Source organism: Protopterus annectens, chromosome 4.part0 (genome assembly GCF_019279795.1).
Source record: "Protopterus annectens isolate FY-2018-M chromosome 4.part0, PAN1.0, whole genome shotgun sequence".
Taxonomy (NCBI): domain Eukaryota; kingdom Metazoa; phylum Chordata; order Ceratodontiformes; family Protopteridae; genus Protopterus; species Protopterus annectens.
Genome location: NC_056733.1, coordinates 1,536,218,798 through 1,536,242,235, shown reverse-complemented (window position 1 = coordinate 1,536,242,235; position 23,438 = coordinate 1,536,218,798). Strand labels below are relative to the sequence as shown.

The 23,438-nt window shown below is 36.2% G+C and overlaps 1 protein-coding gene across 1 annotated transcript in view; it reads left to right on the top strand.

The window, feature by feature from the left end:
- SNCB (synuclein beta) overlaps positions 1–23,438 on the top strand; it is a 720,540-nt gene that overhangs the window by 331,496 nt on the left and 365,606 nt on the right. Inside the window, exon 4 of the mRNA XM_044069350.1 lies at positions 14,539–14,657. Coding sequence (XP_043925285.1) covers positions 14,539–14,657 — 119 coding nt within the window. The remainder of the gene's footprint in view (positions 1–14,538; positions 14,658–23,438) is intronic.

Below are 23,438 nucleotides of genomic sequence, written 5' to 3'. Positions count from 1 at the left end.
ATCATGTTTTAAATATCTTATTAATTAATATCTAAAATTATAACAAGTTTTATCTGTGCAACTTGTAGTGCTCCTTAAACAGAAACATACGTGATGCTAGACTGGCAGTTGGTGCAGAGGCTATGAGCTGATAACAAGCTCCTTCTTAAGGTAAAAGGTTTAAATTCCCCAGTCTTCATTTGCCTAACTGCAGGCCCCAGAACACTGTATGGTTAGGTGACTTGCTCAAGGGCCTGCAGTTAGGCAAATGAAGACTGGGGAATTTAAACAGTAACCTTCTCCTTGTTTAGCCTGGTGAGTGGGACATCAGTGTGCCTGACTATAGAGTCACCTATGACTAGTGTGTGGATATGTTGTTTTGCCTTATTGGCTGTGGTTGAGTGGCACACTGAGTCTATGGGCTATGTGTCATTTGGGTTGTGTTGGGCGGTGGAAGTTGCTTGCGTTTCTGCTTTGGAGGTCTCTGTTGCTTGGGCAGATTATTACTGAGAGCCACCGCAAAAGTTTTTGTGTTTCTATGTGTGGATTTTGGTGGTGTAGATTTAGTGAGACTATGTGATAAGTGTGGTGTGGTGCAAGTGTTTACCTTCTCCTCTTGAATGTCAACTTCGGTCTTGGTTGGAGAGAGGTTTACCTCAAGTTTGGCTAGATATGTGCATCTCTCACAGGTTCTAGTGTTGGGTGGTAGGAGGAGAGGGTTGTCTGTGTACATGAGGCAATTTCTGCATTGCCCCAAGATGCCCAGATTCATCAGATAGACAGGAGAGAACACTGGGAGCTGACCCTTGGACATGCCTGAATAAAAAACTATTTTCCTCTAGATAAGTGAGGAAAGTGAGTACAAGAGCTGTTTTTCTCCAAGCGAGAAAAGTAAGTGCAAAAACAACAAGTTCTGAACAAGTGCTGAGCACGAATAAGCAAATTCAAGTGCTAAAACTAAGAATCTGTATCTGCACTAGACTAGTTACAGGAAAGAAACAAGTGCAAATGCAGGCTTTGAAATCAGAAAGTTGAGAGGTATGGAAAAGATTGCCCAGACGGCCAATAACTATAATTTCTGGGCCAGAACCACTCCTTATGTGGTAGACAGGTTACATAGTGCTTACCACTCCCACTGGCAAGCTAGAAGGCTTCCCTCCAACACAGAAAGGCTTAGGGGGGTTCAGAAGCTTACATACAGTCCTGGATACAGCTGGACTACACTAGTTACAGGAAAGGTAGGAAACAGGCTTACAGTTTTTGTTTGTTTTTTTTTTTTACAGAAAAATCGCTAAAACAGCAGTAAAAACAATTCAAATGCAGTGCAAGCTAACACACTTTAGTATGTTACAATATTAGACTAAACACAGTTTAAAAAATGCAATTAAGTTAAAAAATTGCTAAAAACACGTGCAGAAGGAGTGTATTAGGTAAAATGTGGTAAAGAGATGGTGCCATCATTCATACATTTGTAAATTAAAAATAAATCCCCTCTATGTAGCTTATACATGATTGATCAAAATGGCAACCTTACCAACATAATCTTATAACACAGATATCTAACCATAATAATATGCCTTGTGAAATATCTCTGGATCCTTTCCAGTTTATAATACTGGGAGCGGTTATATACACAGGCTGCACCACAGTATCTAATTACAGGTCTCACTACTACCTTGCAAATAGGGAGGAGCACCCTGCGATCCCTACTGATTATGGACTTAGGATAATTGAATCTCATCATTCCATATGATTCAGATTTTTGGCAGCTATTTCATATGCCTAGTAATGCATATAAGGTGCAGTTATGTGGTAGAATTCATTTATGCTGCCTCACACTCCCAAGACTGAATTTATTTCTGTTTGCATGCTTTTATCTCATTTAATTTTTATATTTTACAATTTTGTTATGTTTTGATGTTTTTAATAAAAACGGATGAGAAAAAATGTAATAGTCATCATTCCATTCCTTGTCTGTTGTTTTTAACAACTATATTAATAATGCAGTTTATAAAAATGCTAAAACTATATGATATGTAGCTGCATATCAAATCGGAGGATGCTGTTTTGGCGATTGTAAAACAACAAAAAGTGTTTGCCAAAACCACTTTTGCTGATCCTCCAAAGAAATTAATTTTGCAGGGGGGAGCCACACTGCATCCCAGGTGTGGGAAGACACTGTGCAAGACGTCTGAAAGTATACATACCAACTCTGAGGTTACACAACAATTGAGAAAAGGGAGAATTCCAGCACTACCAAAACTGGTTTCAGCAAATGTTCTTCGTTTTTTTGTATGTTTGCCAAAACAGCATTCAGTGACTCAACTGTATCGCTAAGCATTAATCTGAGAGTTTTGTGTCATATTCCTATAAGTTGAGGACTATATACAGAACTAAATTAATAGAAATGAAATGGACAATAAAACATACTCTGGTCATGTCCTGATTTCTAATCTCTGCCTTGTCATACAGGATTATTAAAGTAGTATTACTGACATGCATATTGCCATTAATGTACAATTATAGATTCAAGCAATGAGCCCTCTTGATTCTATCCATTTTTCCTTTTGAGGGATAAAAAGATAAGGCTAGCCAGGAAAGTAGGCCTTTAAGGGCCAAAGCCTGTTTAATTTGTCAGTCAAGGCATTGGTCACTAGGAGGAAGGCCTTATCCTGGTTAGAAAAAAATAGCTCAAGGGGAACTTAGAATTGATTTGTTTGGTTACGGAAAGTAAATGACTTTCTATAATTATATTAGGAAATTCAGAACAACTGACCCATAATACAACTGACTGCCAATTAAACAAGGCATCTATTAATGCTAAACAATATCTAATGTTCACACAAGTGCTATAACCCTGTTAAATGTGGTCATTGCTAAGATGGTATGTATGTTAATTTAAAAACTATGCCCAGTCTATAGAGATATATTTTTATCACTCCCTAATCAAAACTTAAAACTCTAGTTCTATTCATCAGACAATATTCTTGGTACTTTTCTACAGCAAGTAAAACATAATCTGGTAAGTTCTCTTCTGTTATATTTAACATGTGTATAATAAGAGGTTGCATTTCACGTTTTCTGGTGACAAATTACGGCTATCAATAGTTAACATAGTCATCCCTTCAGACATTGGTAAGTATAGAACAATAACCAAATGAGCCCACTATGTAATGCAATGAAGAGAATAAAAATCTGCCTAATGCATGCAGTTGCTATTAGTCCTCTAGTCCATAAATGTTTTTATGTGTTTCCCCCTCTGTCTTGCCAACCATCATCCCAACCCCCCTCCCCAGTGTATTCAAGCCCATTCACTCTTTAGGGCTAAGGAATCTTTAGCTCTGAACTTAGAGTAATTGCTTGCTTACACCATGGCAATGACAGCATTTTTGTATGAATAGCCCTACTCTATCTTAGTGGGTGGTGTTGTAAGTTAGTTTCATGCTTTTTTCATGTGGCCATCTAGGGCAGCTGTTACCAGCTTGGGTGGTTATGCCCACATTGTCTTTGCACCAGCACTCTTTTGACCTTTTTCTTGCCATCTAACAGATAAATTGCATCAGGGAGTAGTGGCATAGATTGGCTGACAACCAGCTCCTTCCACCCAGGTTGGACACATCTACCATCCCAGCATGGGCTGTGAAATACTCAAGCTGCTAATTGAGCTTTGGTTACCTGAGTCATATTCAGGGTTTTATCCCTCTATGCCATTAGAGAGGCTTTTTATACCCCTTAACCTTCCCCAATATGGGTTTATTAGATGTCGTTTATTATTTTAAACATGTTGTCTTTTTTGAGGAGGTTAAATCTCACTACATGATGGTATAACTCAAATCTACTTGGATTTGGCTAAGGCTTTTGATACAGTTCCACATACAATCAATAAGTTTAGCTTGCCAAATGTAAGGTGATGTGTCATTTAGTAGCTTAGACAAATTTTAAATAACCAAATTGAAAAAATTTATCATAGCATAACCTTTGTGTCCCACTTGGCTCTGTACTGGGTCCTGTACTATGTGGGATTTTTTATGATCTCTAGGTAGAGGAAGACCTTTGGATCACTAAACATATTTTAGAGATAACCAGTATCAACTTATTATTATATTGTACTTGAGATACATTGCTTTAAATGCTGTGGGTCATCATTTAATAGATTCCCTTGTACTGGCAAGATAGCTTAGAGCAAAGTTATTTTTTCCTTTGGGTAACAATAATATATTCTTTGTCTAATAAGTCAAACTGGGTATAGCCCCTATTTTTTGAATGTATCATTTTGCTGTTTTTTTCAACAAGAAACAATGATAAATATAGATATAGAATGTATGAACAATGCCAAAAAGCAACAAAAAGGAACATAATAAACAATCTTTATCCAAAGTGTACTCACTTTTACAATCGGAGTTGCTTATCAAAAAACTGTATACATATGCTATGGTCTATAAGTGAGATGTATCAACCCCCATTCTTCTTTTGAGGGTAATGACAGTAATTCCTGACTTGAAATTCTATGTCTGTGTAGCTCACCTATGTACTTTTCAAGTAAAGTCGGTATCTTATCCATTAATTGGTGAGCAATTTTCACTGGTGTGTGTCTTCCAAGGTACTTAACATGTGGACAAATCATAACCTCAATAACATTTATTTTAATTACAGTGGTATATGTTCTATCGCTTCCGTTCTATAAAAATTTGCCTATCTTTTTGTACATTTTTTCTAAATTTCTTATAACTGTCCCTTGATAAGTATATCCTACTTAAAGCCTGAAGTAGGCCAGGTAGTCCACCTCCTTTATATCCTTGCCTGCATCTCCTTCTTTACCTTATTCTACTCTCTTCAAAACCATTTTATTATAATTTTGTTGTAGTCCTGACCGTTTATAGAACTTTTCAAACACATCTCTATTTTTTCTGCCATTATAGTTGAAACACGGCTGTGCCACCTATCATCTGCATCTGTTCTAAAACATCCTGCATTTGTAAAGCCAACTCTTCTGTCACTAACAGAAAAAGTCCTGGAGAAAATGGCCCCCTGAAAAATCTTCTCCTGCATAGATATTCCTTCATTTATTGCCATATAAAAGTTAGGGTCATCACACAGCATCACAGTGTAGACTCCTCTCGTAATCATTTATTTTGCAGTAACTCAAATAAGAACTCTCAATTATCATATAAAGTTTTTTAATACCAAATAGGACTATCCCAGCTTTCCTATTCTGTATTTGGTGACTTCAGAGAAAGCTGGTCATGTTCCACCAATTATCTAGACCCTGCCTACATTTTATAAATCCATCTCAATATTCTGGGCAAAACTTCATCCAGTCTCTTCACTAGAATTTTTGACAGTATCGTAATCAGCCGTATCCGTTATGTTTTATCCCCTTTACCCTTCTCTATGACAATAAGTCTGGCATGTTTCTTGCCCCTTGAATCATTTGCCTACATAATATCTGTTCATAATGGATTAGTGACACACCTATAGAGGTCAGGAGGGAATGAATCCAGTCCTGGGGCTTTACCTCTTTTCATAGATTGTATAGCCACCTGAATCTCCTGTAATGTAATGGCCCTATTCAACTTTACATGGTCTCCCCTCACTCACTAACTGTTCAGTTTTTACATTCTGGAACCATTCTCTTATCTGTCCCCCTTCATGATTTTGATATGCTTCTTTGAAATATGATCATAATCTCTCCCTTATTTGATCTGGTGAGGTTAGTACCTTCCTTGTTTCATACTTAAAACTGTCCATGAATTGTTTCTTATGTTTTCCATTATATGCCCACACAATGTGCTTTGCAATGCACTCCTCTTGCAGCCACCAGAAATTGCTTCTAGTTATATTCTCAATCTTTCCTAATTTAATATCTGCATGCTTTATATTTGCAGTGTATGTTACACTGGTAGAGTCACTTGGTCTTCTAATATTGTGTAATGGTGATGTTGCACAATGTAAACAATTGTAAAGTTTTTCATGCTGGTACCCAAGTCATGCCTGTAAAGGGTATATGGACCAATCTGCTTACTGGGTATATGAAGAAACTAAAATCTTCTGTAAATGCATGAGTGCTACAAAAAGACCTAGGTACAATATATAACTGGTATAACAATAGTAACTGTTTAGAAGAAATCACTCCTCTGAATTCTAGTTTCACTCTTTAAGATTTTACATGACAGAATGTGTTTATTTTCAACCCTGGCTCAAAATGTACAAAGCTTTCCTTAACATAGCACCATTCCCTTCCAACTGTGCCCTGATTATAAACATCTGATTAGCCTTTCTTTAATACTTTTTAATGCACACTCACTCCTACTAAAACAAAGCAGAGCACAAATATACTGTAGAAATTCAGGGCTTGTTTGGTGCACAAAATGAATGAATGAACAGAAAGGATCACATATGTTAAATCTCGCATATGCAAAAATCAATAAAACATAATAATAGTGTTGTCTTCTAATAAATATTTAACTTTCATATGGACTAGAATACTGGCATTCAGCTGTAATGCCCATATAAAAAGAAGACCTGCTACTACACAGAATTCTGCATTCAAAGTGAATTATTACAGTTATATATTTTACAACTTTTACTGTAAAAGAACCTGTTCTTTAACTACCCTGTAACACACTTTAGACAATGGAGAGCTATATAGCAACCTAAACAACCACAAATAAGTTGACAATAGCACTATACTTTAGTGATACAAACCTCCCAATATCAAAATGCTAAATGGCATAGGCAGTTTGCATCATGTTATAAACAATATCAGCATCTCAATGATATCATAAACAAATATGCTCCATGCTTTTACAGGTTGTCAAGCCTCCCTACATTTTGCATATAAAGGGTTGGTGCCTGACAAACCTTATTTTACACTGTGTCTCCAAGATCACACTACATCTCGAAATGGAAATGTTTCCCTTTTCCAAAAAAAAAGCCTGCTGTTCTCTCCTGTGATGTGTTGCAACCTTGAAGTTAAAATACAACAATAGCCTAACACAACACAGATCACAAGGTGCTGTTACTGACTCCATGGTCCACTTATACATTGGAACAATAATCATATTCCTTAACTTTTATTGACAATCTAGTGCACAAAACTACACTATCTGATACTGTGCAAAAATACACGGGGGACTGTATTAGCTGGAAACATTGCAAAGTAATTGAAGGATAGTTTTGTGATAAGCGCTGTGTGCCAAGCAGACTCAAATAGGCAGATGCATGCTCAGGAGAGTTAGGGAGGCAGCCAAATATAGTAGTATGTGTCCACAGTTTGCTAAGTGACAATGGGTGCACCACAATGCCACAGCATTTGGGGATCGGGGGATTGTGAGTCAAGATATATGAAGAAAACAGTAATGGAACCCAGACAGATGGCTTGTGTAAGGTATCCTTATCTAACATATCTGACAATTATGTGTATATCATACCACTTATTCCAGACTTTAGCATTCCACTGGGATACGCAAATTGGCCGGCATGGATACAATTGATGAGCCAAATTCTGAGCATGATGCATTAGTTCTTAAGGGGAGGGAATCACTTTATGGGAACCATACCTTTGGCTAAGCATGATCCCATTGCATATGGTGGTATAGGTAAACAGCACCAGCCTGATATCTGTGGATTGCGTATTTATTCCTTTTTACACAATGGACACAGCCATGAAGTTTTTAATTCTAGGACATGTGGGAACAACAAAGGCACAAGGAAAACTTTTACTTTATCAGATATTTTCTTAACATTCACACTGATATGAAGCATGTGACAAACTACTTTTTAGTTAGTATATTTTGGAAAAAGTTGGCAAATTAAATTAATTGATCTCAATAACTATTCCAGATATAGATACAACAAACTGTTTTAGGCTGCAAATAAGGATAGTTTTCTAAGTGCTTGCTAATTGGTGGTCACCTAGAAGAATAGACTTGGATCAACATTTTCCATAATCACAAACTTAATTTCAGCCAAAGTGAATACAGAAAATGTTATTACCAGTTTTACCAAGTTTACTTTTTTACCATGAATGAAACTTCTTTATGTTCAGCTGTAAATAATGCAGCAGATGACAGACTCACTGGTTATTATTTCAGGAACAATATAACTCTATGAGGACGAGATCTTGCTTCATATTCTCATATGGCAGCATGAGGTTGGATGGTTAAAAAGCTGAAAATCATATTAGAAATGTTTATCATAAAAGCTAAATTGCTGCACACCATGTGCAGTCTTTAAGACATATGAATGCAAAGTTCACTGAAAGGGGAAAAGTGAATGACTGTAGATTAAGTCACTTTCACTGAAGAAATATTAAAATATATATAATATATTAGAAAGTAAACTGCATCCACAGCTTCATAATCCTATCTAAAAGATAACTTTGGCATAATAAATGTGGACTTTGATGATATGAGCTACATGATGACACTAGAAGCCTTTAGTGATACAAGTTAAAGACAATATGTGGTTTAACATAATCCTTTCAGAAACTGCTTCTCACTGATATTAAGGGACATTTTTTTCCAAGCTTCTGCACCAACAGTCTTGTTTTGATTTAAAGTACCTTTCAGGAAATTCTTTATGATGAGATGTCCAACTGCATTTGGAGTAATGGAAACTACATTTATTAAAGCACATTTCAGGCAGAAAAGACAAATTTTGCCTGTATGACTGTATAATATATTAACTTTTTATTAGCTCATACATGGACCAAGCAGCACGAGTGTACTTTGCACTGCTACTTTAAGCAGCGCAGGGCAGGGTACCTCCACTCCTTCTATAAATACACGTCAAATTCCAACCTAATTTGCATCTCTTGTCCTGAAATTATCCCTGTTCTTGCTCTTTCGTACAATACTACTACTCTGATGATGGTTGTAGTCCACTTACCGAGGAATAGCGCCAGCTTCCATCTTTTAGAAGGCGCAGTGATAATGTTTACATTTTTTTATGCCCCTCACACCACTCAGATGTGTATGCTGGCTCCATGGTTGCACAAACACAAATAAAAGGGAAATCTCTGAAAACAAGTGAATCATTTATTTTCCTCCAATTGCTAGCAAAATTTCTTGTAGCAAATGCAACATCGAAGAATCTCTCAGCAAAACTAAACATCTTTACTCTTTATTGTAATACCAAAACAAATCCAACCAACTAAACAAAAAAGTAGTTGCATGCCAGCAACTCCTTTTTCTCCCAAACAAATTTATTGTTAGTGCTTTCGTTCACCAAATAGAAATGAACTTCTTCAGACAACACTACACCTTCATTTGTTAGTTTAAATAACCACATTAATTGATAATTATTAACTTTTAAAATTCTTTGAAATAGTATACAACATTTAATATACGTTAACATACATTAGTACCTAACTGTATAAAACACTAAACATCCAGCAATATTGAGACTTATATTGAGTATTATTGATGTATGAAAAATAAAAAACAAAAAATAAAAAAATTCAAAAATTCAAAAAGTTAAAATATGTATCAACTAAAATTTCATAAATATCTCTCTAACCATATAGACATATTTACAGAAGCATGTGCGCATGTATTCATATTATGTGTATATCATAAAAAGTACATTAAACACATCCATACAAAAACGAGGAAAACTCAAATACATGTATAAATCTCTCCATACTACCTTTCCAGGGCTTTCATTTTCAAAGCACACTTTATTGAACAATGTTCATTTAACCGCGAGAAGACGTGTGCCTTAGTTCTTAATTGCCATAGTAACTTGTGCTGTTTGAGTATATTCTCCCATGATCCACCTCTAATGTTTTTTGATACTTGCTCAATAATGGGTTATTTAAAACTATGAATGGGATACGCCTCAATTGGTGCTATGATGTTTACCAATATTATATTGGTGCTTGTAAATTCTTTGCTTTAACTGCCGCTCGGTCTTCCCAGTATAGAAGCCTTCACAGTTTTGGCACCTAGCAAGGTAAATAACACCTGATATCTCACAATTAAACTTGCCTTTTATTATATATGTATTGCCTTGTAATTGAAACTCTCTTCTAACATCAGTGAATTTACAGTAATGACATCTTCCACATTTGGTCATCCCTTTATAAATTGATTTTACTGCAAGGGAATTTTCAAGCATATTTTTAAGATTACTACCGCTTTTAATTGTAATATGAAGTCTTTTACCTAACACATTACAAATAGAACTGTCTTCAGAAATAAAAAAACAATTTTTAGGATGATGTCTCTCAAATTATTGGCATCCATAGAGAAAGTGGTTAAAAAACTGGTCACAAAACCTCCTGTATTGTCTAGATTATTATTAGTATTATTTAATTCTCCCTCTTGTATGGTCACATTAACTGGATGGTTATCAATCTCACTTTTCCAAAGGATAGGTTTAAAATGCCCAGAACATCTTTTACGGTTTACTTTAGTGATTAACTCATCAATCAGTTTTTCAGGATAACCTCTCCTCAAAAACTTATCATTTAAACACAAACATTCCTCAAGGTAGTCATCATCCAAGTAAACCATTCTGGCAGCCCTAATGAGCTGACCCTTAATGGAATCCCTTTTGTGATAGAAGGGGTGACTTCTCCGGAAATTTAAAAAACTATTAGAGTAGGCTTCCTGAAATTTTTTGCCAAATACCTATCATCATTGGTGTCCTTAATTACAGACACATCAAGGAAACTGCTGGAGCTAGTTTCAAACTGGAATGTGAATTGTAAAAAGTTGGTTAGCAAAGTAATATTCTGTACAAAACTGGCTGCTGAGTTATAATTCCCCTTCCATATAAAAAACTTGTCGTCTTGGTAATGTGTATACTATATGGCGCGTAGCATAAAGTCCACATTATGGAAGAGGAGTGTTCTCTCCCAATGTGCTATCACACATTTGGCAAAGGTTCCTCCACATGGTGAACCCATGGCCACTCCTGTGTTTTGACGAAAAAGATCATTGTTAAATATAAAGTGATTATTAGCCAAAAAAAATATCCAAAAGCATCTCAGTCAAATTGATCTCATGATTGTTGACACCTTTTGTGTGTAAAAATTCACGAACCCATTGCAAACCCAAATCTTGAGGAATGACTGTATATAAATCTTTAATATCTACAGTCAAAAAGTTATAATCTCTATTAAACTCAATACTGTTCAACTTGTTCGAAAACACCCCAGAGTCTCGACAGATTTGTTGTTCGGTAGCCAGTAATGACTTGATCTTATTATCTACAAATTTGGCACATGCATAAGAAATGGATTTTCTTCCATCAATTATGGGGCAAAAATGGGGGTTATTAGGGTCTTTATGGATTTTATGGATTCCAAAAATGACAGGTGTCATGGGTGCAGGCATAGTCAAATAATGATAAACATCTAAACTGATACTAGCTTCAATAAATAGGTCATTTAAGATGGTTCTGACCCTTTGGTAAGTTCCATGAAATTCATTTATTGAAACAGGAGCATAACTTTCACTTTCTAAGATTTGATGCATCCTATTAACATATTCAGCTTTATCCATAAAGACCAACCTGCCTCCCTTGTCTGGTTTTATAACTCTAACTTTGTGTGCTTTCACAAGATTCAAAAAGTCTCTTTCCTTCCAGCTCATATTATTTTTATTTTGCCTCTTGTAAGATGTATTCAATAAAGTTCTCATACCCATTTCACACACTTTTTCATAAATAGCTAGCATTGTGTTTAATGGTGGGTTAAATACGCTGGCCACCCTTATGTCTTCCATAATATGGGATTGATTACCAAATAAAACAGTAAGATTTAACTTGCGTACAAATAGTTTTAAATCGACCAATGTTTATTTATTTATTATTTATTTAACATTTGTTAACCGGGAAAGTCCGACTTGTAACAAAGCCAGTTTTCTGTGGAGGCCTGGGGAGAAATGCTCCAGATGCATGTCTTTGTGACATGGGAGGAAACCAGAGCACCCGGAGGAAACACACATGAATGCAGGGAGGACATACAGACTCCACACAGAAGGCACCCCAGCCAAGAATCAAACTAGAGAGCCTCTTGCTGTGAGGCGGCAATGCTACCACTGCCCCACTGCATTGTGTCGTGATGAGTGTCTTAGATAAATTGGCCCTCATTGAAGGTACAAAGGTAAGCCCTTTAGCCAATGTTTCCATGATTTCTTGCGGGACCTCTAGGGAAGAAAAATTATAAATTTTAAAGTCACCGTCATGGTTAGTCAAGATTACTGGTTATTTAACAGAGTCTAGAGTCAGTTCAATATCCATAGAGGTTGAGGCTAATTCCTGCACTGATTCTGTCTCTTCATCTGTTATTTCCAACTCCCTCCTTGCTGTCGACCAGTCTGTCTCTTCATTTGGCCCCCACAGAAATCCTGGTTATGCTGAGCATCATTATTGGAAATTTCAGATCTCTCACTGATGTTGTTCCTTGAATAATTGTCCTTAATACGTTCACTACGCCTGATGGGTGGGTTGTCCTAAACTTCCACTCCTTCAAGGGAAACGTCATCTGTGATGTCATTCAGTTGCTGTAGCAGCACTTACACCAGTATTCTGGTTCACTTGAACTTCAGGTGGTTGTGGATAAACCCGCCCATTGACGTAATTGTGCTGATTATGATTCAGTTTTTCTTTTTGATTTCAATAGCCCTAGAAATATTATTATCAGTACCGGAAAAGATCCTGCAATAATCGTATTTGTAATGATCAAAGTCAGGATGTGCTTTAACTATTTTGAATTTTTTAATTTTTTATTTTTTATTTTTCATTTTTCATACATCAATAATACTCAATATAAGTCTCGATATTGATGGATGTTTAGTGTTTTATACAGTTAGGTACTAATGTATGTTAACATATTTTAAACATTGTATGCTACTTTAAGGAATTTCAAAAGTCACTAATTATCAGCTAATGTGGTTATTTAAACTAACAAATGAAGGTGCAGTGTTATCTGAAGAAATTCATTTCTATTTGGTGAACAAAAGCGCTAACAATAAATTTGTTTGGGTAAAAAAGGAATTCCTGGCATGGCATCTACTTTCTTTATTTTAATAAACTCTTACTGCTTCTTATAGCTTACTGGGCAAACTACATCAGCGATACCAAAGGCTGGGCCTTCCCTCTCCGACTCCTGGTTTAATCATTAAACTGATAAATGTAACTTTCTATCTCCAGTACAATACATTCTGGAAGAAAATGACTCCTGTATAGGATCATGTGGTACCTCCTTGGCTGGTGGTATTTTCACTGGATAGCTCACAACTAACTAGATATACACAAAACACTGATCAATAAATTAGTGCAACTAAGTATTGATGTACTGTTGATAAGATGGATAGCTGCATGGCTTACAAATAGGACATGGCAAGTATCACACTCCAACTGGACAGGTGAAATCCTTGGTTACAGTCAAGGTGTCCCACAGGGCTCTGTACTACGCCCTTACTTGTTTAGATTGTATCTTTCGGACCTTACTTTTTCATCTGAGGTGTTCTACTGTCTATATGCTGACGACCTGAAATTGGGTAAACTGATTACAGATGTTACAGATAAGGCATGTCTGCAAAATAATTTGACTAATTTGACCATTTGGGCACAGGAGAATAATATGTTGATAAATGCATCGAAAACCTAGCATATGAGATTTGGGAGGCATGAACTGAAAGGTGAATATTTAATACAGCACACAGTGATTGAAACTGTAGACTCATTTAAGGACCTGGGTATATGGGTAGATTCAGGTATGAGTTTTTCTAATCATATCAACCAATTGGCTAATGATAGCTATAGAACTATAGGTTGTATAAAAAGATTTATAAAGTGTAGGAAATCAAACATAATGAAGTCATTGTTTGTTAGTTACATTAGACTCAAACTTGAGTATGGAATAACAATATGGAAACTCTATAGGAAAACAAGCATGAACAAACTGGAAAGAGTACAGTGGAAATATACTAAGGGCATCCATGGATGTGAAAATCTAAGTTATTATGAAAGACTAAAATATCTGAACTTGTACAATGTCTCTTACAGATATTTAAGAGGAGATCTTATTCAGGTATATAGGGCATTTAGGGACGACTACCTCTGGGAATGTTTGGGGTTATCAAAAAGTACTAGAGAATCGTCAGATAACCTATGTAGAAGATTCTATAGGAATGAGAAGTGTACTAATTGGTTCTCTGACAGAGTAGATGATGCTTGGAACAGACTACCAAATTACATTAAAGCAAGTACTAGTTTAGATATTTTTAAGAAGAGTCTGGACATTTATTATAGGAACAAGTATTTTGGCATATTGGCAAGCTAGAAGGGCTTTAATGCCTGTGATTGAAACATTTGTATGCATGTATATTTATGTATACCTCCTATCATGCTATATTTTGTTTAACCTTAGTAACTTGGGTTTCAAGACATATGTCTGAGAATAGAAAAAGCACACATCTACTCCTGTAAAAACTATTACATACCACTGAAAATAAAAAGAAGGGTGTTCCCTTACTTCTTGAAAGTTAGAATTTTAGAGTACCAGTTTTAACTTTATACTCACTTACTTTTGTTGTATTTTTTCAGTGGCTGAAAAAACAAAGGAGCAGGCCTCCCAGCTAGGGGGTGCTGTTATGTCTGGTGCAGGAAACATTGCAGCTGCCACAGGGCTGGTGAAGAAAGATGAGTTCCCCACTGACATCAAGGTAAGTGATGGTTTTGTACTGTTAAATACCTCACAGGTAGGGGGTGCTGTTATTTCCGGTGCAGGAAACATTGCAGCTGCCACAGGACTGGTGAAGGTTTTATACTGTTAAATACTTAAAGTAAAACTAACAACAAAATCTGTGCACTAGAAAGTGCGAGGACAGACTGTAGGCAGAGGTTGCTGCTGTATTGAATGAAGACAGCACATGGTGAACTTTAACTTGAAGAGTACACCTTATATGTTAGGTCATATGCTTGTTTTTAAGATTCCAAACACCAGTTTCAGATGGGACATTTATAACTGGTAAGTATAAAATGTTTCATTGCACATAGAGCTTGTCAATTTATTTTACTGAAAGTATACTTTTTTGGCTACCTCACATGTCACTCTTACATTGTACTGAAATAAAATTATCATATTCTCTTAGAAGTGGTCATCCCTGAAGAGATTAAACTAAGAAGAGATACAACTCAAAGGAGCAAAGAGACAGGTTCTGCCTTAAAGGGGTTATTTTCCCAGCAGTGACTTTTTCATTCAGTCAGTATGGAAAGATTAACTATTTCACTTTATTGAAAGTCATTACTACCTTAAATTGCATTTACTTCCTCGGTTTTCCATTCTTTGAAATAATGCATAATGAAAGAAAATATAAAACAGTCAGGAATCTGAATTTCCAGCTGGACTGTGGAAGTTGTCTGGCACTGCAGCATAGGTCCCAACTTAAAAGAAATGTGTTGCTTGCTTTATTTTCTTCCTCCTGTTTAAACTCTCAGTTAACTGGCACCCAGGGGATTGGTAGATGCTGGATAAGTGTAGTTTCTGGTTGCTTGAGAGTTACTATTAAAAATAGACCTGACAAATACTACCATACCATACCATACCATACCATACCATACCATAACATACCATACCATACCATAAACACTGTATTGATTTGACTTTAATATTGAAATACAGTAATTAAAACCCTGGCTGAAATAATATTTTAAACTTATATTTCCACTAGAAAGCATGGTACGCAGAATGATTTTCAGTGGCATGTTGAGTGGATTGGAACTGAATGAACTGAATAGAGAGAGAGAGAGAGAGAGAGAGAGAGATTGAATGCATGTATCAAAGCAGAAATGACTGTGTGTGAGAGATCGCAGAGCTGTAAGAAAGCTGAAGAGAGTGTGTGTGAGAGATCGGAGAGAGAAAGAGTGAGTGAATGCATGTGTGAATGCAGGAGCAAAGTGTGTGAGAGATTGGAGAGATGTATGAAAGCTGAAGAGTCTGTGTGCAAGATTGGAGAGAGAAAGATTGAATGCACATTTGAAAGCTGAAGAGACTGTGTGTGAGAGATCGGAGAAATAATGTGCAATCTGAAGGCAACTGACTGAGTGAGTATGGAGCAAGTATTGACATTTTAGTGAATTTTTTTTTTTTGTTTGGTTTGACTTGTTCTCAGGTTGGGGAAAGAAGGAATTTATGTGTGTCTTCCTTTTTAAAACCCTAAAAATGTAAGGAATGTTTCTGTGGGAGAAAAACCGAAAGTGCAACACATGAAAAACTGAATTCTTCATACTGCACTATATTTCTTAGATTTTTTCTGGTTGCTTGAGAGTTCTGGTTGCTTGAGTTCCAGTTAACTGAGAGTTTACTGTGTTAGGATTAAAAAAATTTTTTGCAACAGTCAAGTAGGTACATGTTGTATCAAAGTGTATAATGAAGGAACTATGTAACTGTACATGTATGTCCCACCCTGATGTATGTCCTCATTGAATAATGTAAGGGAAGCCACAGATGTCACTCACTGACTTGGTGAAGAAACTTTTTGATCACATTCCTTGTTAATTAACCTTTACACTTTGTTCTTTTAGACAGATCAGTGACCATTGTTGAGACATCTCCTGCATATGAACATACACACACGTTCACGCATACAGACATGCACACACTCTGTCTGTGTCATGATTCTCTATATTCAATAAAATCTTTGGGTTACAGATCTAATTCTCTTGCATGATAGAACACAGATGAGTGATAATGAAATTGCTGTGCCCTCTGTCACCATCTGCCATGCATGTACTGTCGTATTCTAGATGGCATTCTTGGTTCATTTCCTATACCATAAAAATGCTCAGCTCTAAGGGCTGGGTTATCTTAGAGTTGGATGGCTACATGGAAAGTTAGGTATTGTCAGCCTACCTCTTATATTGGTGTAGTACATTTCACATTACAGTTACGCTCCAAAAATGAGAAAAAACAACGTTGTTATCGAGAAGCTCGTATACAAGGAACTCACTTTAAAACACTTGCTATAGCAAGGTGTTTATTATGAGATTTGCTGTCTTAAAATGAAACTTCACAGTTGCATTCACCTGAGAACTGCTTCAGAAAACAATTACAGCTTTAAAAGCTATCACACACTTTATGTTACCACATCGACAGCAGTGAGAAGCAAAGTGCACCAATGATTAACCAGCAGCTTTATAGACAGTTACGTTGTGATGTCACACCTTTTTATTAATGTTTTAATGGGTATCATCACAGTTCCACTACTCATATATTTCAATACCTTTTGAGAAGGTTTCAGATCATAATTAGTTGGTATGTATTCAAAAAAAGTAATGTTTCACTTTGGGGGTCGAAGTAAATTTTCTAGACAGCCATTTAACAAACTCATAGCAATCTAGTTATGATAAGATCCAGTCATGATGCCTTGTTGTGTGTTTGTGTAAAGTTATGACACTTTTTTAAGTCTTCTCTTGTATGGCACTGTGATTGGAATGATGGTGCTTGTATATTCTGAGGAGCATATTCATAATGATATACTCCATTCTTAAACATTTTTCAAATGGGTTAACATACCCGTATCCTTACACACACTTTAACTACATTTTAGCCAGTATCTCTACATAGTCCTCCTCACATAGATTGATGTGGTATTATTCACCAGGGCACCTTACAGTAAGCAAGTGAGAAAGTCTTTCTAAATAGCCTAGGGTGCCAGCTGATCTTAGGTCACCCCTGCCTTCACTAAGGAAAGAAAGGTAAGAAGCTTTTCACGAATGGAAGAGATAAACCAATGGAAACATTCTTCAGACCTTTTTTTCAAATGTGTTAACATACCCGTATCCTTACACACACTATAACTTCATTTTAGCCAGTATCTCTACATAGTCCTTCTCACATAGACTGATGTGGTATTATTCACCAGGGCACCTTACAGTAAGCAAGTGAGAAAGTCTTTCTAAATAGCCTAGGGTGCCAGCTGATCTTAGGTCACCCCTGCCTTCACTAAGGAAAGAAAGGTAAGAAGCTTTTTATGAATGGAAGAGATAGACCAATGGAAACATTCTTCAGACCTTTTGCCAGTTGAACACATATATCAGCATGTAATTTATTACAGGAACAAAACGTCCTAGTGTTTCTTCACATAACAGTTTATTATTCCTTTTACGTGTGTTTCTTATGATAGGACTGACGCTTTAGTCCAAATAGATATTTTTTTCATAGAAGACAAAGGAAAATAGCTCTACAGTAAAAGTATCTCATTTATTTACCCTTTGTTGACTGGATTAGTCCCAATAGAATACTAGCCTCTTTTCAGGGGAAACCTGAGATGTATTAATACTACAAGAGGAAATTTCTCCATGGCATCAGGGAATTTTCCTATTCTTGTCGATAGGTGCGGTGGGATATTTTGCATTCATGTGCACTACCACCAGCTCTGGGCTTGTTTAATATAACATTCAAAGAATGACACACTCAGGAGGCCAGCACCATCCTTATACTGTGCTGCAGTATCAGAAATCAGTCTACCTGGTGTGGGAATAGAACCCACAGCCTTCTGCACCAAAGGCATAGTGTGCTACCCCTTGTGCCACTGACATTGCATATCAATTTCAAGCCATGATGAGGTAGTAATGCACTGTAGTTTTTCATAGCATAAAATGGTTTCTAGATACAGTAACACACATTTTGGTACAACAGGAATAACTTTATTGAAATTCAAGAGAACTATCACAACATATCATAGAAACTAATAAGATGCAAAAAGCTGTCAGGAAACTGGTATTAAAATCTTAAACTAAGAGCATGAAGCAATATAGAAACACATTCCACTAATTATTAAACTCAGAAGTACTTGTGTACTTAAAAGCCCCAGTCAATAGATAATATACATTTTCTACAGTATATTAAAAAAGTTGAATGCTATGCTGAGTGGGCCCACTCAGTATTGACAATTATTCTAAATTTATATAGATACAGTTCTATACAATTATAAATTTAATGGAGTTAATATTACAGTGGGAATTGCCAAAACAAGCACTTTGCAATTGTAGATTGATCATGGTGAGTCTAGCGTAATATAGGTCCATATTAAAGAGCTACAAGGTCAACAATAAAATAGAGATATATAGAGCTAACAGAAATAATGATGATTATTCTGTATACTGGCATATAAAATAAAAAACACTGATTTTGTTTTAGATTCAGTGAAATTATCACTGTAGGACTATTATGGCCTTCAGTGGTCATTTCTAGTAACAATATGGCAATACAAAGGAGTTCAGACTTGCCCAAGAACTGCATGTAGTAAAAACTCTTTAGCAGTTCATTACTGCTTCTCCAAACTAACCATGTTATTGTTCACACTACCAGTCCATGCATCTCTATGGCTTGGCATTATACAAACATGCATTTACATATTTATTTATTTATATTTTACATTTGTTAACCAGGGGTGTCTGACTGAACCGAAAAGGCCCTATTTCAGCAGAGGCCCAGGGAGAAAAGCTCCACAAAGAAAAATTACAGACACATTTAGTTATTTAGACATGATCAGTATACACACAAATTACAAGAGACATGTTTTTACAGTGGTATGCAGCACATAAACAGTTACAGTGGAGAGAAACAAAAAAATATTAATTTAAAAAATAAAGGTAATTAATATATTTGTGGTGTACAGCTGAAATTTGGAACATAGGTAGAATACATACATAGTACACAGTTATAGTACATACATTGTAGATTAGCCAGTCTTTGTAAGACTGAAAACTATTATCAAGTGCTCTAGATTTAGTATGTATATGTATACAAATGTGCACAAGCACATACACACAGTGTGACAGTTCCAGGTATGTCCCTACACGCACAGCATATGTAAACCTTTGCATTGCCTGCTTGCGGCAGGTTTAACAGCCTTGCTGCTCCCATGGACTTCAACGGGCGTGCACTGTCTAACAGCCTTGCTGCTCCCATGGACTTCAATGGGCATGCACTGTCTAACAGCCTTGCTGCTCCCATGGACTTCAACGGGTGTGCACTGTCAAACTATGATATTCATGTTTATCATACTGCTCTCCAAATAGCACATTAGAGCTTCCTTTACATCACTCTACATTGCTTCGCCGATTCCAGTTAAAGGCTCTGGGAAACAAGCATGGCTAATTTTTATTAACCATGCATCTAGAATGCCACATTTGTGTGTGACTTTCTCTAGTGAAATCACTGTAGCTGTAGATACCCCTCTAGGTACAGCAGTCTTTGAATTTCTCCCTTATACTCAGCCATTCTGTAAACAAGATTGTGTAGTTTACTGAATTATTTCCATCATCTTAAAGGTAAGGTACAATGCCACACTTTTATTAAATGACATTAACATTGCCAGACCATCTGTTATGTAAATGTATTGCTGAATAGTATTAAAAACATATGTTTAATGCCTATGGCTTCTTTGCCAAAATAAAAACAAGATATTACAAATGCCTTATCTCTGGTAATTTCTGTTGTACTTGATGAGTAATTAGCAACAGAAATGACTTTTATATATGTAAAGAAACATATATTTACAGATTCAATATCCTTATTAAGAAATTGATAGAGGACAGAAGTATTATTGTGCTAATTAAAAAAATTTACAGCTGTTTAACCTAAATTAAAAGCATCTTAATATAATTTTCGTCTTAATTGCATACTTAACAGCCTCTTGTACACATTACACTAGAATAATTAGCTGTTATGGGTTCTCCTGGGATAGGTAAAGTCTTAATTCAAAGGCATACTACCAAAATGTTTTAAGTTATATATTTCAGACATATTGTAAGTTTAGTACAGCTCTATGAATTCTGCACTCACTTCTATAGTGGTCTGTAGAGATTTTTGAATATTATATTTAAATTATATGTATTTACGTGGCACATGAACAAAAATCTTAAAACTATGTATGTAGAGAGATGCATTATATTTTATTAAGTTGGTTATATAATATGGACAGCTTATTGTATAAAATTAAATATGCAGTCTTTCTACTAGCCTTCTCTGTGATTTTTGAAGGTCATTACTATGACATTTAATGCTCATAGGTTGAAATATTGTTTGAGGACATTATTTCAGTGTGCAATGAAAGTGACATTTTAAACTGGTAAGCATATATCTATATATCTATATCTAATATATATCTATATCTAATATATATATATATATATAGTACATATGGTGCCTTTTGGGAAAACTGTCAGCCAGGCTAGTCACTCCATCGATAATACATCCCTAAGGGTTGACCTTGTAGTCCGGGATCTGGGAATATATGTAGAGAGTAATCTGGTCTTTACCAAACTGTGGCCAAGGCAGTAAGAAAATCATTCTGCATTGCCCACCAAACAAGTAAGGGCACAGTATTCAGGTCCAAGGAAGTCATAGTAACACTTTATTTAGCTCTTATCAGATGCATCATTTAATATAATGCCTCCTTTAGAATGTACCTGACCAGATATAGCCAACATTTGGAATGCCCACAAAGGTTCTTTATCAGGAGAATCTTGGTTATAAACACATTGTCCTGTATGGATCATTTTACAGCCCTATCTCTATACTCAGTGCCCTACAGGTTACTGAGAGATGATTTATGCCTGGCATACAGGGCATCTTTGGATCCACTTCTGATGAACCTTTTGCACATCCACAAAATGAGCAGCATCAGAACCACTTAGATCTAACAATTTACCTTATGATTGTGACATAAATTAGGCCTGTTGACAAGACAGATATGTGTCTTACAGGCTCCTCATGTTCTGGAATAGGGTCTCCATCCATATGAATGAGAATCCATTCCTTACCGTATTTAAGTGTGCCTAACCCTGACAAAAGGATGGGAAATTTATCCTGGGTCTGGCCCCCATATCTTTGATAGATAGAGACAGACAATACTGTAAACACTAACATAGCCCCCACATAACCTCTAAAAACTTCCTAACTAATATAACCCCTCCTAATAAACACCCATGATACATAGGGACACAATTGGGATGGGTTGCACGACTGGGTTTATAAAGGCTCTGGTGGTCATTAGCCTGGTATATTCCTATGACTCTATATATAGATGTATAGTGTAATTCCTTTTAAGGTCTTTAGTTGCATATTGGTTAATACAGATGATGCATCCATTTATTTTTTATTTTATTATACTGGATCATTAAGTAATCAAGAGTATTTTATTTCAGTATTGTTCTTGTGTAACACATATACAAGTAAAACAAATTGATCACATCTATTAAAACAGTAACACACTTGATAGCTATTGCACTGACTTTCATGGAGTTATTAATAGGTGGTAAAGGAGGGAAATCCACTGACCCCTTTAACTTCAGGCCCATATCTAATGTCTCTCCCCTTTCAAAGATTCTAGAAAAGTGCATTCACAAACAGCTGCTAGATCATCTTCCAAGACAAAATCTCCTAACCCCTAGCCAACACGGCTTTCTCCCCAAGCACAGTACTTCCACAGCACTAATATTTTTCACACAGACTATCTCCAGATTTTGTGATAACTATTAACTAGTCTCCTGCCTATTCCTCGACCTCTCTAATGTCTTTGACATTGTGTCTCACAACCTACTTCTGTCTAAACTATCCAACCTTTATCTCTCCAACTCTGCTCTTTCTTGGTTCACTAGCTGCCTCTGTAAAGTGGCTCTCTGCATCCTTCTCCTTCCTTCCAGTACAAACTGTGGTTCCCCAAGGCTCCATTTTTGGACCCCTACTATTAAACATTTTCACTAACAACCTCTACACTTCCTGTCCTCACTATTCTCTAATACAATATGCTGATGAACTCTACAATAATTTCTTCTTCTGACAATCTCCCCCACCTCCTCACCCTTCCCCAAGAATCTCTCCTCTCAGTTGAAAAATGGATAACAATCATCCAGCTTCTACTCAACCCTAGTAAAACTAAACTCTTCCTCTTCCTCCCTAAATCTCTTCAACATCTCAAATCTACCTTCACTCTCTCCTCCCTCAACAACACAGCTATCAAAGTAGAACCCCATATTAAACTACTGGGGGTCATAATTGATGACCAACTAAAATTCTATCTTCAAATTCAGCAGCCCATAAAAAACTCATAAAACTTGGCCTTCTCTATAGAAACAAAAAAATTCCTCACTAATACATCTAAACTATCTCTTGCACAAACCTATTACCCTCCCTGTTATATGCCACTCCAATCCTTACCAACCTACAATCTAATATTTTAACTAAGTTAGAACTCACATATAATGAAATAGCCAGATTTGCAGCAAATCAACTATACCGCTCACACCACTGCCTATCTCTAAAAAATCTACAGTGGCTAGAGTTACGGCAAAAACTCCTCCTGCCTCAACTACAACTAACCCACTCTATTCTAAACCAACCCAACTCCTGTCCTGCTGTCTCAACTTTCATCTGTCTCTATACTCCTAATCATACTCTTCTTAGTTCTGATCAACACCTACTAGAAACCTATAAG